General features: G+C 31.2%; 1 protein-coding gene across 1 annotated transcript in view; it reads left to right on the top strand.

Annotated features, from left to right (window-relative positions):
- The first annotated feature begins 4,213 nt into the window (after window positions 1-4,213).
- LOC143045258 (uncharacterized) overlaps window positions 4,214-26,414 on the top strand; it is an 82,209-nt gene continuing 60,008 nt past the window's right edge. Inside the window, exon 1 of the mRNA XM_076217632.1 lies at window positions 4,214-4,483. Within this exon, the coding sequence (XP_076073747.1) occupies window positions 4,459-4,483 (25 nt within the window). The 5' untranslated portion in view covers window positions 4,214-4,458. The remainder of the gene's footprint in view (window positions 4,484-26,414) is intronic.

Here is a 26,414-nt window from a genome sequence, read left to right as displayed (position 1 = left end):
TTTTTTAAAATGCAACTTCGTTGAAATATTTTAGTGGTAAGAAAGCTAACGTTTAATTTTATGGGTGAAACGGAAAGCGGGAGGGGGCCTTAATTGATTTGAAATAAACAGGCTGTGATCTTTACTTTGATGAAAAAATGCAGGATGTGCCATTTCATTTCCCCATTCCCCCTTTAAACATTTCGTGAAAATCGCACGTTTGTTGTCAAATGCATGAATTTAATATTCAGTGGGGGGAGGGGTGCCGGGGGTTGGAATCCCTTTTTTTTGGACCATCAATGCGTTTGAATGTGGACAAATAGTGGAAACCCACTTTTTTCCTGGGTTGGGAACCCCTTTCTTAAAATGACTGGATCCGCCCCTGATAGATTTGAATTCAACTTATAATTAAATTCAATAACAATATAAATGTATCAAAAGAATGAATTTTCTACTTTATTATTGAGTGAAATGTTATAAAAAAAAGGATTTTGTTCTGTTATTGTATATATTAAGACAAATACTTAAAAAAAATAAAATCATGCTCGGTCTCTGCAAGTGTTGATCGCGATTAATTAAACACGTGTTACTATATGACCAATCGCACCCAACCGTCCAAAATTGAGGCCTGACATAAGTTGAATGATTTTCTTCAAGAGTTGCTGCTTATTTGGACATGTATTACACGAACACTTCTTTATTTATAGGATCAATCGTGCATTGGTGAGTTGATAGGGATTTTATCTTTTGATGAGATTTGATTCTTATTTACATATTTTCTGTCTTTTTTAATTGAAATATAAGCGTCGGTATCATCATTTCTTCACTTTCAGCATTATCTAAAACTACTATTCATATCCATGCTCCATAAAAAGGGGGAGGGGTATGTACTTTTCTAAATATATCAACTATTTACCTTTACAACACCATCACCCAATATATTATATATATTACTATGGTCAAGCAGATAACAAATTAATGATCTGCAAATTAATGATCTGATGATACCGACGCTTATATATATATATATATATACGAAAAATCAGGAATCATGCAGATCATTAATTTGTTATCTGCTTGACCATAGTAATTTTTTTCTCATAAAATTTGGGATCAAAATATCTTTTTTATTAGGAGAAAAACATACCCCCCTCCCTTTTTAGAAGTTAAATGTACGAATCTATTAGTATACTGATATTAATAGTACTTTATTGGAAATGTTTAAAAAAAAAAATATTGATGATAACGAAAATATTTTATTAAAAAATGGACAGGAAATATGTCGGTGAACCAAAAGGTGGTTCAAATCTAATTGAAAGTTAAAGTGCCCATGAACTCATTGTTCATGCACGAGTGATTCTATTCATAAAAAGTGTCCGTGTAACAACTGAAAAGAGTCCGTGTATCATCTAAAAAGAGTCCGTGTAACACCCGTTTATGTACTGTTTTTCTATAGCTCTGCGGGGGGCAAAGTCGTACAATTATAGAAAGAGCACTAAACCTACTTATACAAAACTATGCTGGTATACATCAATTGTTTATATATTTTGATATTGTACTTAAATTAGAATTTTAACCGCTGTCATATATGGGTTTATACAAAATGTCGATATATAACACCTTAAAAATTGATTTGTAATACTTTGTGCCTTCAGTCATTGACTGTTTTCTTTACAAATGTATGTCATTCAGTTGTCTTTAGTAAGTTAGATCGTATTTAGTCTCGGATCCGTAATTGTTGTTTAACAATATTATCATTTTTGGATCAGACAGCATGCCAGGTGTGTTCGAGTATCTCTAACATCATTCTGATATCGTTTTGTATACAGGTAAATGAACTCTTATTTGAGCAACGTGTTTTATTTACAATGAGCATTTCCCGATATTACTTAATGTTTTTGTTTCGCCATTAGATTATTGAGACTTATAGAATTGCTACAATGCAAATTTTATTTGATTGTTTTTGACAATTTAAAGAGCTCGTTATTTCAATATATTTACTTAATATCGGGCACACTTTTAAAACATTTACCTAGTCTTTCGAAAATTGTTATAATAGATCTTCGAAGATTTTTTTTTGAAACAGAATCGAAAAACATTCTTTCGATGTGACATTTATTTTGATAAATCCCTAAGTTTTGTATCATTGTTCTTATATAGAAACTTGTTAATTTCTGTGTCATTTTGGTCTCTTGTTGAGAGTTGTCTAATTGGCCATCATACCAACATATTCTTTTTTTTATAATTTGAATATAGATAGAGTGTTAAACGAATTACTTGTATTATAACAACTATCTGACACAATTCAAAGTAAACAAATTTATTCAAAGTCCTTCGGGAGCAAGAATATGTAAAAGCCTTGATATGCATGTACTCAACAAATCCTCGTCTTATAATGACACATTTCAACTCGAGAACAAAATATGAAAGTTTAATCAATTAGGAATACGATGCTTTACTTTAATTAACAAGTGGGAGGTTTGTCTAATTATAAAACCAGGTTTAACCCACCTTTTCTTTGCCTTGTACGGGGATTTCGATCCCGGATCCCGCTTACTGTTTTGTCAGATTCCCGTATCCCGCTTACACTATGTATGTAATAAATTCTCATTTTTTTTGTAATTTCTCATGTCCCGCTAAAATTCATTTCCCGTTTTCACGGCACAATAATTTGACTTTTACGTGTCACGCATACAAAAAATCGGCAATCCTGCGTCACGCTTAGACCCCAACGAGACCCACTTGTGCTAAGCCAGGCATATGATAGCTGTTATCGACTCGTTCCGTTGTTTGATAACGTTTGATTGTATCAGGATTTTTAGACCTCCCCCTTTTTGAATTACCTTTGGAGTACGATATTTTTACTATATACTTTTTTCACGACAGGCGACAAATTAAAAGACATAACCTATAGGTTTGCCTCACAAATATCCCAGTTGTAGATGTACATGATTTTTAAAGATGCCATTCGTGGCTTTCTTTAGTTGTAACACATTATCCAATGCTTTTTGTAGCGTTACAACATTAAAGAAAATAAATCAAAACGATTCGATACATAACCGCATACTATTTCTTTTCTTTCTTTCTCTTCTATTCATCTGTTAAATTGTTATTGATTTCTTTCTTTCTCGTTCATTTCTTTGATATTTCTTTCTTCAAGCATATCTTCCGTAAATATCATCTCATTCTTTTATAGATTAAAATTATTTGATTTAACACAGTCCTGTGACCGAAAGAAATAACTTAGATGTTTTAACGAAACAAGCTATTCAAGGATAGCAACCACAATAATGCAATCTTAATTTGACGCTACTACTACGTGTACCATCGAATAAAATTCCTAATCTATCATATGCAGATTTGTAAACAGAATAGTTTACTAAAATAAAACGATAGAGCATTGCCTTATTCCTAACAATCTGTCAAATAATCAACCTTATAGTATTTGAATACAATTTAACAACAGTGTGAATGAAATCAATATACTGGACATTCATCTCAGATAATTGTATGTAAACTATTTTTTCTTCATGCAAACATAGGTTTTATTTTCAAAAGTCCAATGCCAATTAAAAGCGATGCCCGCATGCACAACCCAATTTTCGAGTGCTTAGAATATCTGATCTGATTGTGTGTAACGTGATTAAGAAGCTCTCATTATTGTTGTTTCCCTGCATAAGTTAATAATCAGTAACTAAAAAAAATGTTTTGGAAATGTTATTTTGGAAGACGTTCAAAATGGTCAATGGCTATTTTTTTCTCTCAATAGAAAATCATTTGAATATAGTCTATTGTTATAGGCTAGCATTGTTGGATATACACCTAAAAAGGAAAAATGAATTTTGTATTTGCTGATCCTTATTATATCTTTGTACTTTCTCTCTCGCTTGGAAAACGAAAAACATTTACTTTGATTGTCCAAGCAAAATGGATAATAAAGCATACAATAATCTTACCAAACAATCATAATGGAATTGATATTACGATTTATAAGAATACATTTCATGAATAATTAAATACGTTGTTTAATGGTTGACATATACATTCTTCCAATAATTTTATTTTGGATTGGAAAGGAAATTGTAAAAAAAGTATTTTAATTTCAATGAATTGTCAAGACAATTCCATTTTCATGGCTAGGGAATTCATATAGCTTCCGATTCCATTACTGTCATAATGCTATGAAATACAAGCTGTCGATCAAAGAAGCTTTATATACATTACCTATTCCAAACGCAATATAATTTTATAGATTTTTGAAACTGGAAAAATCAATTCATAATTTTAGCTAGGAGGTTAACAATTTAAAATATTCATGCAAATCCATTAAATTAGAAAGTATAAGGTTGTCAATACTGGTTTAATTTACGTACAAAGTGTTGCCATGGGATGTTAAAGAAGATGTGTGACGGAATTATTTAATTTTCATATTCATTCTATGATGGATTATTTTTTACTTTTGAACAGAAAATAAGCAAAATGATAGCTCATTTTTGGATATTAGGTAAGTCTAAATGTTATAATCATATAATAGGGAGACCCGGTAAACATTTAATTTTGAACAACAGTTACATTTTTTTTTTTCGTATTCTGAAAAGTTTCGGTGATTTTTAGATCTTAAAGGATTGCTGGTTTGAAAAAAATATTTTTAAGCTGTTATTTGTGAAGATATAATTGAAACAAGCGAATAAATGTTTGTTAAATACATGTTCATCATTAAGCTCTTTTCATAACAGCAGAAATTTCGGAAAATGTAATTGGCGGCGATGTTGAAAATGATGGTGCATTACGTTTGCGCGCATTACCATTACATTTGCGCGCAAAAATTATTACGTTTGCGCGCAGCTTTTGATTACATTTGCGCGCATTTTTTAGACTGGTAAACTCAGGTAAAATACAGGTAATAATACTTATTCATTTATTAATTTGTTCAATTATTTACAAGTATCAGTACCCCTTCCGTAAGTCTAAGTCTCTTAAGGCACCTATTTAGTAAGAATTCAATCAGTATTTTTTTTAGGGAAAATACAGGTAATAATGCTTATCTAATTATTAATTTGTTGAATTATTTACAAGTATCAGTACCCATTCCGTTAGTATAAGTCTCCTAAGACTAAAGAGACAAAGCCGCATATTTTTTTTCGATTTCAGGTATATATTCCAACAAGTAAAATGTGTATGCAAAATTTCAAGAAAACCTGTGACATAGTCAATTTATTGTAACTTGACCTTAAATTATAACGGAGTTTATACTTGATTTTAGAATTCAATATGAACAATACATAACTTGAATTAACAAACTATTTTCAAAATTAATAATTAATAAGTGATAGTCATATCCGTTATGAAAATCCCCCCAAAAATATAGCCATTTATAATTCAAAATAATTTTTATTTATATTTTTACCTGAGATTACCTGTAAAATGAATGCGCGCAAATGTAATAATAAAAAAAAAAATCCCCAAATGCGCGCAAACGTAGTGCGCCCGAAAATGACAACTACGTCTTATTAAGTGCAAAAAAAAAAAGAAATAAAAGAAATCCGACAAAACATGTATAATATCCGCCATAAACAAAGTTTTACTAAATGATATCCATGATATTACATTAAACACTAATTTATTGAAACAGCAGGATATTATACAGGATTAACACATTTTGTACATCAACTTATTAAGTTGGTATTAAATAATAAACTGGTTGTTAATATCATTTGACTTTGGTGACATAGGTTTTACGTTTAATTGGATTTTCCAGAACACTTGTGTTAAGACACATATCGGAATCCATTTTAAGCTATTCTTGTAGTCTTTCAAAAGGAAAGAAGAAACGAGAGAAATAAAAAAAAACCGTAGTAAATTCTAGTCTAAGGCATTTCTAAATCTGAAAAACGATGTAATTTTTTTTCATTTTTTTTTTTCTTCAAAATTTGATTTCGGCGCTTGAAAAACTGTTCATGCTATCAGTATCAGTATGGTACTGACTCTCGAAGCAAATAGTTGGCAAAAGTACATAATTTGAAGAAACCGGTACAATAGACTTGTAAGCGGACCAAGCATAGGGGGTTAATATTGCAATAAAAAGGGAAGAATTAAATGTTGAAACTGATACTTATTGCTTAAATACTTTCTCGTTAACAGTTATGCTTGATAATTACAATGTTTTTTTTTTTTTTTTTTTTTTTTTTTTTATGAAAGTTATAAAATTGAAATAGAAGGGAAATATACGAAATATACTTTTGTTAATAAATAAATTGATCATAAAACATGATGTGAGATACCTAGAATATTTCGGATTTCGGAAATAAAAATACCATGGGGTCAATAGAAATCACAATTATTTTTAACAATACAGCGCATTTTATTCATAAGATCATTTGATGTATATTACGATATAATGTTAATTTTACCAATTGACCCCGACAGATGATTGGATAAAAAGCATTTTTTTGTTCCCTTAATCGCCCCATCAAAATATCTTTCGCCAAAAGAAGACATATTATAACATTGATCTGTTTATTCCCTCGGAATAATGCTGTTAATTTTCCGTTGCTGGCAAAAAACGTGTATTTAACTGATTTGCGAAATTAAACTTTTTGCATTTGCTCGACAATAAAATCATACAATCTCTGGAAAAGGCGATTGCAAGGTTTCCAATGGATTATCTAAACCCCGATCCGAACCAATAATTAAGCCACATTTTGAATATAGTAGTCTTTATTAGAGCGCGTATATCTTTCTATATTCTACTGTTATTTGGTCGACATGCAGCCGAGCAACATCGATTTTCGCGTTAGGTTTCGAATAGAGAAAAGTCCCGTGACAGGGATTACTAGCATATGGTTCGTTGCTTGCAAGACAGCTGTTTTGCGTATAGAACTCAAAAGGCAAACATTTTCTTCACAAAGATCCAATACTTGAATCACTTGTATGGTGCAAAGATATTTGAAATGTTGGGTTTTATGTATTAACACAGGTAAGGTGGGATCAGATTGAGCGTTAGGAAAGTTGCAATCTTCACCCTCTTGAGGACGCTATATATTTTCTCTAACTTTATGTATTATGTAAAAAATGTTAAAAGGAACGTGCAAATTTTTTGTTGGGGACAAACTAAAATATGTCTGTCGGACAAAATTGTAATTGATCAGAAACAAAATCATTCTTTCATGGACACGAAATCCAAAGTCAATGACATTAATGACATCATATACAGTCAGGATTCTACTTCGTCAAAATTATCTCCCCGTTACGCCATTTCATTTTCACAATCGTAGAAATGGAAGCCATTGTAGGGATGACGCGCTGCCAATTTTGCTCTCGGAAATCGATAAATTTATCCACATTGCACCATTACGATCCTTATATGTCAGTTTTATTTTAAAAGACAAATGTATCAACTAGCTAATGAGCATCAGTTAATGATCTTGTCTGCATTGATTCAACTTAAAACTTTTGTCTGATCGGTTGTCAGGTGGAATTTTCGAAAATTCATAAACATTTAAAAAAAATCTAATTAAATATTTCGTGGAAGGGCAGACTAGATTTTTTTAGTGGTTGAAGACTATAAACCCTAGTTTTCACACACAAAAAAATTATAATTTTTCGAAGACATGCATTTTCATCATCCAACTTGAAAGACTGTCGTCAATTTTTATGTTATAAAGTCAACCTGTAGCTTTGATATATAAAAATGATAGAATCTGAAGCGAGATGATGTATGAAATATTCTTGCTTTGTACGATATCAAGACAAAATATTCAATTCAAACACGCCCTAAAATAAAAAGGTGCACTCGATTTTCTCTTTTCGATACAATTGTTACCATTTTTGGGGAATTTTCCCTTGATTTACATAATATGGGGACGAAGTCCCCAATAACAGTAGAAAATTCAATAAAAAAAATAATTCGGGAAAATTTCCCGAATTTTTCATTGTACTAATGAACTCAAAATCGTTCAATTTTTTTTATGTCATGTTTTGAAATCCCGGACCTGCGCAGAAATGTACAATGTACTTCCTTTTTCCGGTCTCGTTTGTATGAAACTTTGAGTAAAATATATATTTATCAGTCTAGTATAAAATAGGAAGGAACGCGCAATACCAATTTCATTTTTAATAATTACTTCATATGAAAAAACGTTACTTGATGATAGCGTTTCTTTGTTTACATTGCATATGACGTCATAATTTAAATAACGTCACAACTAAATCCCTAACAACAGAACCAAAATCGGAAACGTTACGGTATTTCCGTTTCTTTTTTTTTAAACAAATATTTAAGTTACAAAAAAAATAATTCATACAGACTTCGTCCCCATTTACAGGTAATGCCTGCCTCATATTAGAAGGGCAGACACGAAAATTACTGAACTAATCGATAGATTGATATGTTTTCCGTCCGTGGTAAATTTAAAAAAAAATCGGAGGTTATGCATTTTCTACATCCAACTTGAAAGATACCATGTCGTCGACTTGATATCTAATTGTTCTGCTTAACTATATACTAAATAAATTGAAAACTTATGCAAATGGTGTTTTAAAAAAAAACACTTCGTAATTGAGAAGAAAATTGTAATTTTGCTTGTTTCTATTAACTTTTAAAATTTTTGTCACTATAGTAAACATTACAGTAAGCATTTATCGCCTTCTCTAACAAAGAGCTTCGATTCTTTTGTTCTATTTCAACCGGGTTTCCGACTGTATAGAATTAGATTTTTAAGCAAGATAAAGATATTCACGCAAATAACTAATTATGTGTAGAAGGTGCAACCGTTACATTAAGATATATCACACAGCACAATTAAAAAATTCAAAACACATACAAAAAATGCAAAGTACAAACGCATTAAGAAAATAAACATAGTCCGTAAAGTAATTCAACTACAGTTAGGTTACTTAGAAACATCCGTAGGCAAACTTCTCACTAGGGACTATTTACACACGCCTACTAAAACAGACACCACGTAGATATATACTATTATGCGTTGTGCTGATAATGTGGTTCAGGCATAAATGTGTTTCGTGCGAACGAAATAATGTTATTTGTAATATACAATGTAGAGATATATTCGAAAAATAGTTATATTGATTGATTCATTATTAGTTGCTAAACATCCAATTTCAATTTTGCATGCTTGTGCAGAACATCAGTATTTTATTATCAGATTAAAAGAATATTAATGAATTTTATTTTAATAGAACCGAGTACGTTGGTTTCTGTCTGTCTTATTTGATTTCATTTATCTTTTTGAAAAATGCAGCTGTTGTCTTCTCGTTTGGATTGAACCAAAAATTTGTAATATCGAGCCTTTTATAGCTGATTATATGGCACGGGTTTTACATATTGTTACTTAAACCCACGTCAATTGGACTCGTGAAGATAGTTCTTTTGTCGGAAATTATACCACATACCCTTGTTATCTTAAATGCATACATGTCTACTAGACTAACGTTTGCAGTCGATTTGCAAACTTTTCCTTCTGTATCATTAATTGTAGTTTCAAAAAAAGAAATAATTAGACGTTGTATTGTCACCTATTAGACTTTTATCCAGGAAAGATCAGTAGACAAAAATGTTAAGACCTACAGCTTAACACACGACCTTGAGTAATGATCTATACCTACAGTATGCTCTGTGATAGTAAAACGGGATACAATTCAAAAGATAAAACATAAGCCTAATCTAAGATAACAAAATTTAAAGAAAAACAATATTATTATAAACAGGAACCAACGGCAAATTGACTTAGGTTCCTTACTTTGGGAATTCCCAGTCATTCTTACACCGGATGTAACAATACAACAAAACAACAATTTATAAAATAATTTGAAAAGGATGCATTCATAAGATAAGATACTAAATACTAAAATTAAGGGTATTCACAGTTACTACAAGTTAATGAAAATCAAAATTCCTACAAATAGAAACAATCGACATGTTTTTTGAAAATTCATGCAGTACACCTCAAATGATTTAGTGTAAAGAGATCATAAGTAGTCTGGGAAAAGCAAAACCGTGTCAACCCTCTCTCCTTTGTAGACGGTAACAGTATCGTACAACATTAAAAAAAATATATGTGAAAGTTAAATGAAAAACATAGTAGATGGAGAAATATTTTGCAATTAAAAAAAAATTAGATGGAAAAGTAATTAAAAAACCATATTCACGATAATTTAGCGAATGTATCATGAAATTGTAAATGAAATGTTAGTGATATAAAAAGTTACAGTACTGAAAACAAAAAGTCAAGAGCCTGTAACTCAGCGGTTGTCGTTTGTTGCTGTATATACTTTTACCAACTTCACCTGCATATGGAATATACATTTCCCCAACTTATTCGGTATTCAAGAGCTTGCAGCTCCTACTCAGACTGTAAAACGTCACCAGTGTCTGAGCAGAAAGTTGATGAACCAGGGGTATGTCAAAGAACGTCTCGTCCTTTTTCTAAAAAAGTTCATCGGAAGGTACCAAGAACTTGTTGATAAAAATTCCGTATCAACTTCACAAATAATACACGATGGTCTTAAAGTATAGATTTTGCGTACTGACGTTGTTTATCATCTTAATAACGTGTTATATTATTCTTTTATTTGTCTTTATTAATATTACTTTTACTGTTAAGTCTGTTTTTTGAGATATCCTTTTGACGTAACTCTGTGCTTATGTATCCCATCATAATTTGAACGACAAAATCATTTTATGATGTGACTCTGTACCTCTGTATCCCGTCATACTTTAAACCACACTTTTATTTTATGATGTGACTCTGTACCTATGTATCTTGTCATACTTTGAATGACAAAATTATTTTATTTATTAATAAAACTTTTACTGTTAACCCTTTTTTTTGTGATATACATTTGACGTGACTATGTACTTATGTATCCCGCCATACTTTGAACCACACTATTATTTTATTTATTATTATAACTTTAACTGTTAAGTCAGTTTTTGTTATATTATCTATTTTTCGTGACTGTATCTATATTATCCCGTCATACTTTGAACGACAAAATTATTTCATGTCTACCTGTGCTAATTTCAAACGCGCAACTTTACACCAGTACTCAAAACCCTCCATCCTTGATGGGTGCATTTACATAGACAAGTAAAATCGTATAATATAAGCAAATTGAGGATGTTAATTTGATGTATGCCTTTTTGCGCTTCATTGTTACATTTGTTGTTTTTATAGTGATTAAGATGATAAAACAATATTGACTCCTATACCCCTATTTTTGACATTTTTACCTATTGTGTCTTTTTGTTTTGTTCACGCATCGGTGACAATATAATGGAATTTGATGCGACTGTCATACAAGTGAGAGGTTTAGCTAGCCATAAAACCAGGTTCAATCCACCATTTTCTACATTTGAAAATGCCTGTACCAAGACAGGAATATGACAGTTCATGTCCATTCGTTTTTGACGCGGTTTGTTATTTGATTTTTCCATGTGATGATGGACTTTCCGAATTGATTTTCCTCTGTGTTCAGTATTTTTGTGATTTTACTTTTTAATGTTCGTTTTTGTTTGATTTTTTTTACCTAATCAAGCCGTTAGTTTTGGCATGCCGAGACCTTTTAAAGCCTATTATACATAGCTACTGCTCATCGCTGAAGGCCTTACTTACAACTTATACCTTTTAATCTTCATCTGGTGGATAGTTGATATTAGATATATGAATACATCTCATTTATGTATTGAATTGAAATCTTTATTTATTATGATTACTAGAAATTAATATTCAGCTTGTCAATCAAATCAAGATGGAGATACATATATACAATTTCATTTTCAATCACAAACTCTCAAATGATATATTAAAACTGGTCTTGTCTTGACAATTTAACCGCTAGCAGTAGTCTTGATGTAAGAATATAATTCTACAGAATATACATTTTAATGCATTTAATTCAACAGCAAATAACCGCCATTTGAAAATTACGAATTTAACCGATGTTTTCCTTAATGGTCTGGAAAGTAGGGTTACCGAAGCCGCCCAAGATGCAAGTTGTTGGTAATTGATTGATAAATACATTGCTACTATAATTTGTTACACAGATATTTCTTCAAGTTTTGCAATATTCTTGAATTTTACCCGCAGTCGTTTCGTATTTATATTGTTTTCATTTTCCTATACTACAAAAAAGAGAGAGTATAACTTTACGCTTTACTCGATTGGTTTAAACGAAGGTGTAAACGTCACCATGTAAAACTATCAAGAATTCAATATTTGATATACAGGAAAATATATGATACTTAAAATTGCTATAAATTTCTTTCAAAATGTCAATATTTTTTTAGATTTGTATAAACAATGTTTGCAATAACTTAGAAACTAAGTTTAAACAATAAGATAAACAAAGAAAGAAAACAAACTAAACTGGGCAATATATACTTTTACATTATAACGGACTGTTGTCGTGTTTAAACAAACTAAGTCTGATTATATGAATATAATAAAGGTTGACCCCAACCCGCCGTTCATTTAGGTAAGTTATCTGTAGAAAGGAGGAGGTTCAGTAAGCCCCATTTTTGGCCCCAAAACATAGCAGTTTTACAAAATTGTTTAAATGCAAACTTTTAGTTATTCATTGGAAAGTAAAATGCTTCTGCTACATAAATATGGGCTGTTTTTGACAATACAATGCACATATATCGGGAACTACAATGTAGCATCATTAAGTCATGCTGAATTACTGAAATCTTCACAATTTTAGCATTTTAGTTAAATATTAGACGGTTTCCGTCTGAAATGAAAATGGACGCATTCGTGTTCATTCTCGATATTGAACTTAAGTTGTATTTTATGATAATTCATAACATATATAAAGGTTGTGGATGAACACTTTCATTTTTGACAAAAACCATCTGAAAAGTGACACTTTTGGGCATATTTGATAGTTTTTCATATTTAAGCTAGAATCGGAGCGTTTTTAATGAGTAAATTAGTTAAAATCTTTCACATAAACTTATTGAATCAACTGAAATAGACACTTAAAAGTGTAAAAAGCGTCTAAAATCTTTCGTCAGATGAACTTAAAATTTGAGGCCGACATCGCGGCCCTTAACAGATCTACTCTTTTACATAATATGTACTTTTATTATACAAAAGAACAGTAGAAAATTACAAGAACAAACCATACTTGAATAAGACGCTTCATACAAAATGTACTTCAATCAACACTTTTACACCCCAATGAAGTTACAAAAAGAAGCATTCAATTCTTAAATATACATACAATGCTTTTATTGATACAATAGAACACACACAGACCGCACTTATCTTGAGGACAGATATTTGACCATTTTTGTTTATGTTATCGACTTTTTACACCGGATTATATATTTTTGCGGCAAGTAACCGTGTCTATCTATGGTTAGGACATACTTGTACTCAATCAAGTTAGAGCGACCAAAAGAAGTAAAATTAAACATAAAAGCAGTGCAATTCCGAGGGAAAGATAACTGTTTCTCGATGATTGTGTCGTGTTTAAAAATCTTTAACGGAATAATTTCCACTTTACTACTTGAAACCCTTGGTTTAATGATCTTTAATAGCTTTCTTGTAAGCAGTAACCATATATCAAGGAAACCATGATAGGAAATGCAAAACTATAGCTTTTTTTTTTAACCTTGGTGTCTTCTTACGTTTTTGTACTGTCTGCTAGAGATTAGCCTCACGAAGACCGTCATTTTCACACTATCTTATTGAATTGCATGAAGTGTATATAATGTACCTATTAATAATAATTATAATCAATAATATGTAATATTCATGGCATTTTTTTTTTTTTTTTTTTTTTTTTTTTTTTTTTTTTTTTAAGTAGTTCATTACAACCAAAAATATTCTTAGAATTACAATACAAAAAAGGAAAAAAATATATCCCACTTCATCATTTGTCAGGTTGCGGACAGTCAACCAAATATTGAATAGCAGCTCACCAAAATGAGGGAGTAACTATCACTTAAAAAAGGGACACTTTTCATGAGTTAAAACTTGTTTTTAATACACACAGTATAATTAAAATGCCACAAGAATACTAACTTTTTAAAATCCCAAATAAGAGAAGAAACACCATTTTCTATTAATAAGTGCCATTTTAAGTAAAAGTAAGTTTTTCAGCACTATCCCATGATTATTCATTTGAGTGATTGTTACTCATTTTGGTAAAAGTTCTCTTATTGGCGGGTTGTCCCTAACCTGTTTGTCACCACAAATATTTTTTTGAGTGATCGATTAATGTTTCTTTGGTCTACCAAACTTAATCATAATCGAGATGAGCGCTATTGACGAATGTTTGAGTAAAAGAGGGACGAAAGATACCAGAGGGACATTCAAGCGAAGTAACTCAAATTAAGTAACAATTTTCACACTACTATTCAAGTAAAATTTAATGTAAAGCATATTTGTTTGTCATGTTTGCTTCTATTTTACTAATTTGAAGTTTATCAATCTGACAGTGTCTTCGAAGAATACACGAAGAACTTTATTTTCAAAAGATATTTAGAAAAAAAAACGTCCAGACCTTTCACGGGTCAATTTGGGAGAAAAAAAAATTATACAATAAAGTACCTTTCCTAGATAACTTGTTTCATTACGACTTCTAAGTTCTTTTGAAAGAACCTACACATTTATTGTATCATCGTTCTAATTATTTAGGCATTCTATCAAAAAGATATGTTGTGTGTAAAATGCAATGAAGAAAACATAACGGAGTAACGAAAAATACTGAAATTTTCTGATATGAAACAAAATATATTAGTTTTGTTCATGCGAAAATATCAGCAATATCATCTAACAGTTGGGAAATTTATTGTTTCCCTGAGCGGAAAAAGACAAACCGGATTAGGTGCTGAAATATTTTACCAGACTCACAAAAATGGAAACGCTGTAAATAAAAAATGTCTTAATTACCTTATTATTAACTTCTGATAAATACTAATGTTTCTCCAACGAAGCATTTATTATTTATCGAGATAAAATCAACATTGGAGTCAATATTAATGTTCATTTTCATTCGCTTCATGAGTAAAAATACACAATGACGCAGCTTATTTTAATGTTTTACATAAAATAAAATGTGTCATTAGCAAGAACTTGCCAACCTGACAGTGTCATCGATTTGGCTTTGCTGTTTTTGTTTTTGCTTTTGTTTGTTGTTATGTCTTTTTTTGTTGTTGCTCTTGTATCTACCTTAAACAGTCCTCTTTCTATTTATAATAAAATTCAAAGAGTTCTGAACCCATTTAAGGGCAAGTAACAGTAAATAGGACATGCCACAGGTTTGTTTAAGACTTTGGTATGAAACCGCACTATGATTAACTTTTAATTCTCCAAATGGAAACTTGCTGTACTTATCTCATTTATTTCCTAAAATATTAATATATACTTCCTTGTAATAGATGTCAATTATATACAGATATGAAAATATCGACGAAAAACGTTTTTTTTATGAAATATCTAAAAACACGTATTTAGACAGAGACATATATACACATATATATAAATGTCTCTGATTTAGATAAGTATTTCACAAAATATTTCACAGTACCACAGAACATAGAAACATTACTACATAAATCATAAAACAATGTATATGTATATGTAGATATAATAGAAAGAAAAAATATACCGATAAAAATGAAGAGAGCTCAGAGGGTTTAATAGTAAGGGTTTAACTTTCTAGAGTTTCACATGGAAATAGCGACTTTAAAAACATATATATCCGACAACGGTAAAATCAGTGAATAATTCAAAACGTACAATAACACGTTAAAATGCATCGTTCTTCGGATATAGGCACGCAATTATTGAAGCTTTTTTATAAGGTGTCTGCAATTGCATTGGCTAGAGAGCGCTAGTTGGGTTATATGCATGCAGTGTTGTCGTGAATGCTTTAGCTGCATTAGACCGTGTTCTAAAACCTGTAGAGGCTATAACTGAAATGTCCAAGATACTCAAATAGACACCTTGTACTGTTTGCTATAAAAACGGAATATAATGCGCCGTTTCAGGATCTAAAAAATAGCAGATTATTTCATTCTTCGTACACCAAAATAAAGATAACGTTATGTTATAGAATTATTATTTGTTTTGAACGTCGTAATTCAATCAAAAAGGTTTGGTGCACGATTTTGAAAATGATACACAGAATGTATTAGATTCTTCAACGGCCAACTAATAAGATATTAATACAAAATTGATGATATCTAGCGGGGACAGTATAATGTTAGGTTTCTTTGTCTCATTGATGATATCTAGCGGGGACAATATAGTGTTAGGTTTCTTTGTCTCTTATTAAAACGTTTATTTAGAGAATTTCAGAGAGTTACTTGCGAGCAATAGACAAAATAAATTTAGAGTGATATTAAAAATGAGTTTTTTTTTATTATTGAAATCACCTGCGATTATTGAGTTCAGTTGAAGTATAACATGCATTTACTTATTGGACACTTGTCGCAGTAAATACTACCACCAGACATATAACGTTCTTTATTCTGAACCAATTAGAACCAAACTGAATGCCTTTGTAGTTTGTTAAATGTGTTGGTTTATCTCCACAATCCCTACAATTCTGAGAACACGCATGCATCCATGTGATTAATTTGGCAGTCTGCCATACAACATTGATACATTTGTGAAGACACAGAATTCCACCAAATATTACTGTTGTGAGAATTTCGCTTTCAAAGGTAAATGCGAAATGCATAAGCGAATAATTGCGAATAAAATTATTAAGAGTGCATTTTCAGTTCATACTGCCTATACAATTTGCTGTTAAGAACAGATATGTGTGAAAAGACGGGTCTTATACATTAAATAATGATATCTTATGGATAGAAGTAGAAACATTTCTAGTTATAAACAAGTGAGGCTTAGATAATTATATCATACAATCTAAAAGCTAATTTTTCTAGCATATTTACCTGACGATATCAGGTTATTGGTATTTAGTGAAATCTTACTCTAAAAGATGTCCTATACCATTTTCAAAGCTCTAACCCAATTTCTTTCATCTGCTTTATTAGTTTCTATTTGAAAATAAACGTGGACAACTTTGTGAAGTTTATTTGATAGAAACTTTGTAAAATTATCAAATTTTAACATTAAATGGTTGAAATAAGCATTTCAAAGCCATTTCCATCTTTATGTCTGAGAATCTAGCTGACTTTCTATCTGACAAGTTTTCATGTTTTGATATTTGAAAAGAAATTATGTATCAGACAAGTGATAGACAACATCAGTATATTTTGATTGATACACATAGTCTGGATGTCATGTTAATTTTAGTATTATTAGGTTTTTGTTCGCTTTGTTGTTTACCCTAAATTTCATTTTATGCAAATTGTACTACAACAAAAGATAATATCCCCACATCACCATAGTAAATAACGATGTACTACTGTTGCCTTTATTTATACCTTATCCAAAGCTCTAAGCCGAACAGAAATCTTATACCATAAAAATGTCCCCGAAACTTTTGTTTTTATTCGTCTATTTGTCCGACTGTCAACAGCGTTTACGCTCCTTCAATTCTGGTCTACATGTGTAACCAATAAAAAGCAAGCTAAACAAATAAATAAAGATATAACATATTTCTCCATGATTTCGGATTTTAATAAGAAGATATATTTGTATCTGAAAAAGGTTAGTTTTGAAAAATTAGAAAAAAATCCTGACATATATTTTCGTTCATAAAGGAGTATTGGGTATTTGAGCTTTAACTATTGTTGAAGTAAATACATTAAAAATAGAGTCTCAAAATAGACAATCATAATTCCTTTGGATTTACTGTATACTTTTTTTCTGCAAATATACTTAACAATAGAATAAACAGAGAACACAACGTCAACTGAGACTAATTGATACTAAATGTATTCTATAGTTTTTGTTTGTAAAGTAATATCTAGGAAGTGCATCATCACCCGTCACATTGAAATAGAGAGTTTCGATTCCCAAACACAATTGGTTACAATTGCTCCTATTATTTTGAAGGAGTTTACAATTGTTCAATAAATAAACTGGCTTTGTTTGCTTACTAAAAAAAGGCAATTAAACACAAAATTTTTCATTTGAATAAGGTAAAATTTCTTTGCAATAATCAACCCATTTTTCAATTTTAAAAGCAAACTTATTGAACGGTATTAAAATATAGAATACCTATGACTTTACTTTTAAAGCTTATATGTTTCTGTTTACGCAGACAAAACAAACATCACCATGTGCCCTTTCTCGCACTTTAGATATCTAGCCTTTCGGTCAGGTCTATTGAGTGTAAAAACTAGAGCTTCACGGAGCTTTCATCGTTAACAATGTTGAAGAGTTGAAATTCGGGTTAGTGCTCTACTGACACATTATACGCTCAGAATTCATCATCCACCAAATCATATATGGAATACTTTAAATGAAAAATCTCTATCGTAACTATGTTTTTTTTAGTGTATTCAAATTCGACCACTGCGCTACTTACACCATATTCTGTTATAAATTCATTTCCACTGAGTCATAATTTGAAAAATGACAGCCCATTAACATGATATTAAAAAAACTAATATGATTTCTAACTTAAAGCCTTGGTGTTTTGAAATAAGTAAAATGACAAAAATACCGAACTCCAAGGAAAATTAAAATCGGAAATTCACTGAGCCAATGGTAAAATTAAAAAGTCGAACACAATAAACGAATGGATAACAGCTCTCATATTCCTATCATAGTACAGGCATTTTCTGATGTAGAAAATGGGGGATTAAACATGATTTTATGGCTAGCTAAACCTCTCACTTGTATGACGACCGAATTTGAATAATGGTTACTTAATTTGAACAGCAATATCAGCTTTTGAGTTTAAAGTCACTTTGTTTATCGTTTCTGGACAACTTTCAAGTACTTGAAGTATCTATTTTTGTAGACCGTCTGAAATAGGATGTAAATATCTATGTATAAGTGATTAACAGTAAAAATAATATAAGAAGATTTGGTACATGTCTGTGACAATGAGACAACTCTCGACCAGAGACTAATGTTAACAAATATAGTTCATCGTGCTACTTTCAAAAATGAGCACAACCCATACCACATAGATAGATAAAAAAGCACCAACATGACAACAGTTATAAACAATTTAAACGAGAAAACTCTCGGCCTGATTTGTTTACAAAAGAATAAACGAAAAGCAAATATAAAAAGAAAACCGCTGAATTACAGGTTCCTCGCTTAGAACTGGCATATGCAGAATGTGACAGGTTTGTTCTAGTTTGGTGGCACCAAACCCCCACCCTAACCTGGGACAGTTATGTAACAGTACAACATAAGAACAAACTATAAAAATCAGTTCAAAGGGGCTTAACTCCATCAGATCAATATCAACCTGGAAAACAAAAACACAGAACATTTTGCCACCAAGGCAACCTCAATGAACAGTAAAGCTTATTACTTTTTGTTTTGTTTTAAAAGCCAAAAGACCATAAGTGAAATTGATACAAATGAAATGACACGTTGCATGACAATACGTTAGCTGTTTATCGATGACTCCTGGTATTGTCAATTTCTACTCCTTCAATAATGTCAAATAGCTACTGGTAACCTCTCTGGGACACCATATCTTTATTGTTTATCCATATTGATTTACAATTTCATTCTTTATTACATTCTAGAATTTTCATTAAAGTTTTCAATTAAATGTTGCATATTCGAATCATTTAAATGTATTTTTGTTTGGATAAACTTGAGGCTTTAAGGAGTCTTTATCGCTCAGCTGCTTTGACTCTGACTCAACATGAACTTTTATCATGTTTTAACATGTTTCGATTGTTATTTGGTTGTATAAGAGGCAAAAAGTGCATGCCAAAATGTAAAGAATCAAAGTGGAGAAAAAATGGAAAAAAAGTGAAAAAGAATAGAGAGTAATGAAGTGCTGAAAAATGAGAATAGGGAATAATGAAAAAAATAAAATGAAAGAATAAAGAAAAATGGCATAAGAATATATGATATAGAAATGGAGGGTCCCAATTCATATCCTCATGTACGTCTTCTCATGTCTATGAACGCATCTATCCCATTGAACGAGAGATAAAGGATACAACAGATACAGTTAAGTCGGTCTCATATCTTGACTTACATCTAGAAATTGACAATGAGGGTCGATTGAAAACAAAACTTTGCGATAAAAGAGATGATTTCAGCTTTCCAATTGAGAACTTTTTATTTCTAAGTATCAACATTCCAGCAGCACCTGCATACGGTGTATATATCTCCAAATTGATACGATATTCCCGTGCTTGCATTTCCTATCATGATTTTCTTGATAGAGGGTTGTTGCTCACAAGGAAGCTATTAAATCAAGAGTTCCAAATGGTGAAGTTCAAATCATCTCTTCGTAAATTTTACGGACGCCATCACGAGTTGGTTGATCGTTATGAAATAACCGTTTCACAAATGATATCGGATATGTTCCTTACGTCGTAACTACAATCCCTTCCCTTTCATGGATGTGACTACCGAATTAGACTATTTACCGGATTTGTTATCTCATAAGCAACACGACGGGTGCCACATGTGGAGCAGGATCTGCTTAACCTTCCGGAGCACCTGAGATCACCCCTAGTTTTTGGTGGGGTACGTGTTGTTTATTCTTTAGTTTTCTATGTTGTGTCATGTGAACTATTGTTTGTCTGTTTGTCCTTACATTTTTAGCCATGGCGTTGTCAGTTTATTTTCGATTTATTTATTTATTTGGGACTGAACTTTTATAAAGTAAGCGTTTCAAGTAATGCACTCAATTCGTGAATGAGTTTTCATTGTTATCATTGTAAATATCAAATCTTTATCACCGTCATCATTAGCCACATGGGCATAAAGTTAAATAATGTTAATCACAAATAATAATTTGATGACATTTACATCATTGTTTTAATCAGATTGTATGTTTCACGTCAGTCAATAAATGAATATCCATATTCAGTTGGACAAATACAATTTGTTCCGCTGCCTAGACTGACAAGTGACAACCGTCATGCACGAATGCAAAATTGAGATATTAGCGTCTGACGGATTTGAACTTTACTGCAGAGTTGTTATTCTTACTGATACCTTGTTTGCAATAAGAATTATTATTGTAACAACGTTATAAGTTCGTTTGTATGACGGATTAATCTAAATAAGTGTCGGATCTGAAAAAAAATTGCAATCAAGTAGACCATAATATCTTTAACGGCCATACAATGTTGGCATCCAACAGTTCTTGGAGTAAAAACAGTTTAATAGATAGACCAATCAGCACTGTGATATGTGTTGTTATTGTTACAAAATATTTCTGTTAAAAGGGTGAGGGAAAGTCAAAGAATCCGTATTTTATGACATCTTGACATTAAAACATAAAAACATTATTATCTGTTTGTTAACTTCTCTTAAAACGAATAGAACTAATAATTTTACATTCATCTACAGAATATTATACTTTGTTTAGGAATCTAATCGAAGGTGATATTTAATGAAGAAGCACAACAATTAAGAACTTTCTACCTGGAACAGTTTACCACATCTTCTTATCTTTATTTTCGAAACTCAAACCCCAAGCGGAGTTTCGTGAAAATATGTTTTTCATTGTCAGTAATTATCAATTTAATATGGACTTTTGACGGGGTTAAAACGTTATATATGGACCTGTTTATAATATATTGAACGTAGACGAAGTTCGGGGTTCAATCTAATCCTACAGGTCCATGTATAACGTATTCATAGAGTGTACGTTCTAATTTATATATTACATAGGTAAAACGTGCCAGTATGACAAATAATGAAAAATATATATCGTTAACACGTAACCAAATAAAACAATAAAAAACATGAAAAATCAAACCATATGTACTATTTATCAATTATGGACTTTTGATGAGGACAATACGATATATATGGACCTGTTCAGATTACATTGACAGAGGACGTAGTATGTAAATTATGTGTAAGGAAAATGACGTTCAATGTTCTTTTTGTGTATTTTCAAATTGTATTTTGCAAGACTTTTAACATGTTAATTATTGAAAATATCAATATCTTGCATGCTTAGCGTCTGCATTTAACATAAAATTCTTGAAATATCCTGATAAACTTGCAAATTTTCTTTTTGTCTGCTGCGGCGCTTCCTCTATGGTTGTTATGTGTGACGTCATGACATCATAACTCTAAATTTAGCAAGATTCTTTTATATTGACCAACATATAAATAGAAACATATCGTCAATATACATAAAAAGAAAAAAAAAAGGCTACGGATATGTAAAATTACCTTTGAAACGCTTGACCGCAATATCCAATGAAAATAATAAAATGCTACATGATATGTAGTATAACGTTAATATGAGGCAGGCATTACCTGTAAATGGGACGAAGTCTGTATGAATTATTTTTTTGTAACTTAAATATTTGTTAAAAAAAAGAAACGGAAATACTTTTATGTTTCCGATTTTGGTTCTGTTGCTAGGGATTTTAGTTGTGACGTTATTTAAGTTATGACGTCATATGCAATGTAAACAAAGAAATACTATCATCAGGTAACGTTTTTTCATATCAAGGAATTATTAAAATTGAAATTGGTATTGCGTTCCTTCCTATTTTATACTAGACTGATAAATATATATTTTACTCAAAGTTTCATACAAACGAGACTGGAAAAAAGGAAGTACATTGTAGATTTCTGCGCAGATGCTGGAATTCAAATCATGACATCCAAAAAATTGAACGATTTTGAGGTCATTAGTACAATAAAAATTTCGGGAAAATTTTCCCGGATTTTTTTTTTTTTTATTGGTTTTTCTATTGTTATTTGGGACTTCGTCTGAAACAGACATGCTTTACTCTTCGGTAGTGTCTAAATTCACAATCGGATGTAGTGGCGTCCGTGTTGCTGAAACCTTAGTTCTATTCTGAGTAGTGCATTATGATTGGATGTTTGGCTGGTCGATTTCTTTCTTTCTTCTTTGTTATAGTGTTTTTTTTTCCTATTTTTCTTCACCTTATATTTTTTGATGGTCCCCTTGTTATCTACATTCATTTTCTTTCCCACTCCAGTTTTGACATCAACTAATTTTATAATATTAAGATACTGAGTGACTGACTTCTTCTGTCTCTATAATTGCTGTACATATAGTTTACATAAAAGACCACAAGGTAAGAGATTTGAAATAAATGTACTGAGAAAAGATGAATTCACGTTTTGATTTTTTTTAATAAAATTTTGTGCCTCCCAAGTCTTCAACCGTAAACAGATATGTATAAGTCTCTGTATAAAGTAGACCCTTTTGTGTTGTTTTATTTGTGAAATAGATTTATAAGGGCTAATAATGGAAACAAGATAGACGAGACAATTAAGGATAGTGGGTATTAACGTTTGATAAAAGGATTCGAAAATCCATTTGTCAACCTTAAATTAACAAAACTAATATCAAAATGATTTTAGATGGAGATTTTTTTCTTCAGATGCAGAATTGCGCTTTCAAAGCAATGCAATTAAGTTATTTTTGAAGTTTTCGTCTAAGTGTTTAATTCAAAACTATATTGATTATAATGCACTTATCTAATGATATGATATGGAATGACATAGTTCGTGAGAATCATCACAATAAAAACTGAGGAAAAAAAACCGTATTATTGGTATACCATTCGTACTGTTCTGGAATAATTATGATCAGAACGCTTGGAACAAAAAAGAGTCAGCTCTGCGGTCGCGTGGTACCTCGATCCCTGGCTGGATCAAACCTCGATTTGGAAATTAGAATTTGCTGCCTCTTTGCCATGCATGCGGATTTAAAGAGTAAGAGTAAAGACTGGTTGGCTGGAAGTAAAAAAAAATAAATGTGTCCAAATATGATGACTTTTCTGAATACAGGTTTGCCATGTGAACCCAAACATTTGAATCCAGCTCAATGTGTCGGTATAGTACAAAGCAGGATTTATATTCTTACAACTTTAATAATGTTTTCTTTGAGAAGCTTGTAATATTATAACTAGACGTTAAGAATCCATTCTACCCTGTACCTGAATATATGCACAATGAAAGGAATGAAAATTAAAAGGGATAAAAAAAAAACCTCACCAAAAAACAAAACCCCGTCTACACCTGATCTTAAAAGTAAATAAAACGAAGGCGTCGTGCGATTTACTATCATCACCCTTTACCATTCCTTAACCCTTAAACTGTGACTACCAACGTTGAGAGACATCTGTGAATTTAACACATCGATTGATTCACTTCGTTTGGGGAATTCATGCATTTCAAAAAGTTTTCACGTTTATCTTTAAATAATAATGACATATGACATGTTTGCCAATGAGCAAAATATAGACCAAAATGACGTAGATTGTTGTCTGCATATAACTGTCTATTTTCATATTTGCATTAAACTAAAACAATGTATTTGGTTGTGTTTTTTGGTCATGAATGTTGTCTCATTGTTTGATAAACCAGAAGCTTGTTTTTGTTTTGTTTGGTCGATGTTGATGAAATAAGTTCAGAAATACAAGGTTTTTCAACTACGTCTTTATATTATATTGTTAACGATTCGATATGTATTGGCACATTTGATAAGATCTTGATGTTGACATTTCCTGACAGTTCGTTTAAAACGTATTAATTGAAACATACATCCGAATGTGCCTATTCAGTCAATATGCATTTTACTTAATGACATATGCTCTTTAACTCCCACAGGTTAAATGCAAATGTATGGAATTGTCATTTTGATATGTTTTACGGATGAACTGCATCTCACATTCTCGAGAAAAGGATAACAATCCGTTTTATTTGACTTGTTGGCTGAAATTCTACATGCAATTGTATATTTCGTCAACATTTTAAAAAGATGAATCGGTAGAGAGTATTTCAGGTTATATATACTTTTTAAATTGAGTTTAATGACCCAACGGAAATGTATCATTGTAAGAAAGGACATCTGAACACATATTTTCAGATAAACTATCATACAAGTAATTATTTTATGACATACAAGCTGACAATTTGACAAAATAAATATGTTTTACAACAAGTCATTGTTCGAGGGTAATTGTAACAATCAATGCCAATTTATGATTTGGTTCTTTCAAATGAGTATATTTGGGTTCACGTCGGAGGAAACATAATCATAAAAGTTAGTGACGAATTTAATATGTTTAAAAAGATAAGAATGAGATACAGATGAACCTTCCAAAAATAAAATACAATAACACATTTTGTGAGAAGAAAAGGATCCCCTTTCCCTCTCTGTCAACAACCTTAAAAAAGTCGTCTGTCCACACCAGACACTACACAGCTAAAACATTCATTGGAATAGCTTCCATAAGAATATTTATTTTATGCTCAGTTTTGATCTTTGATGAGCTCCGTTTTCAATGTAAATCGTTATATGACAATCTATTACCAGATCTAAACTTAATTTACCGTACCAGTACACAATTCTGTAATTATCTCGACTATATCGTAATCCTTGAATTATATTTAAATAAATTTGACGTTAGTACTCAGGTTGATTGTAAGAATAGAATAGAATTCGTTACGCGTCGCAGTTGAAGGAAAAATAGTTCATATTCCTGTTAAACTGAGTGCCAGAAAATGGAAAGTCTTCCAGGTAAACAAACTGCTCAAAAGACACAAGCGAACATTTCCCCAAACTCGTATACAATCATATTTCAATAATTGTTAACGTGAAAAGGAAAATCATAAGAGAAACAAATTCCAACACTAAAACTGTATTTCGGTATTTCTCCACTCTAACAGTTTAAAAGTATTCTAAAAGCTCGGCTAGCCTCGCGCTTTAAATATTGAAATTTAACTGTCTCGAGTAGAGAATATCGTAACAAACTTGTTGCAGTGGTGTAATCTATATTTCTACTACCGTTTTACTCTTACAATTGGCTCTGCGTCTAACAATTGGACTCGGTTAATACTGGTATCTATGACAAGTTTATTGACAATGATTTCTCTGTGTTACCATCTGCTCTTTCACTTTCTCATATATGTGTTAGTCTATATAAATATTTAGCTACAGAATTGATACCCCTACCTTGACATGTTTTAATTAGAGAAAGTTATTATACAAATAATAAAATGACAAAACCAATTTACGTATCATATATGTCCAATAAGTGGGTTCAAATATAAAAATAATAAGATGTGGTATGATTGCCAATGAGACAACTCTCCACAAGAGACCAAAATGACAGGAATTAACAACTATAGGTCACCATACGGCCTTCAACAATGAGCAAAGCCCATACCACATATTCAGCTATAAAAGGCCCTGAAACGACAATGTAAAACCATTCAAACGAGAATACTAACGGCCTTACTTTTATCAAAGTCAATTTGTCTTATTTAATACACGAATTAGAAAACATTGAAGAAGGAACGCAGCCAGATATGATATGCACTATGATAAAT

This window comes from Mytilus galloprovincialis, chromosome 9 (assembly GCF_965363235.1).
Source record: "Mytilus galloprovincialis chromosome 9, xbMytGall1.hap1.1, whole genome shotgun sequence".
Lineage (NCBI taxonomy): Eukaryota > Metazoa > Mollusca > Bivalvia > Mytilida > Mytilidae > Mytilus > Mytilus galloprovincialis.
Note: the sequence above shows the minus strand (reverse complement) of the source record. Positions and strands in the feature narration are given on the sequence as shown.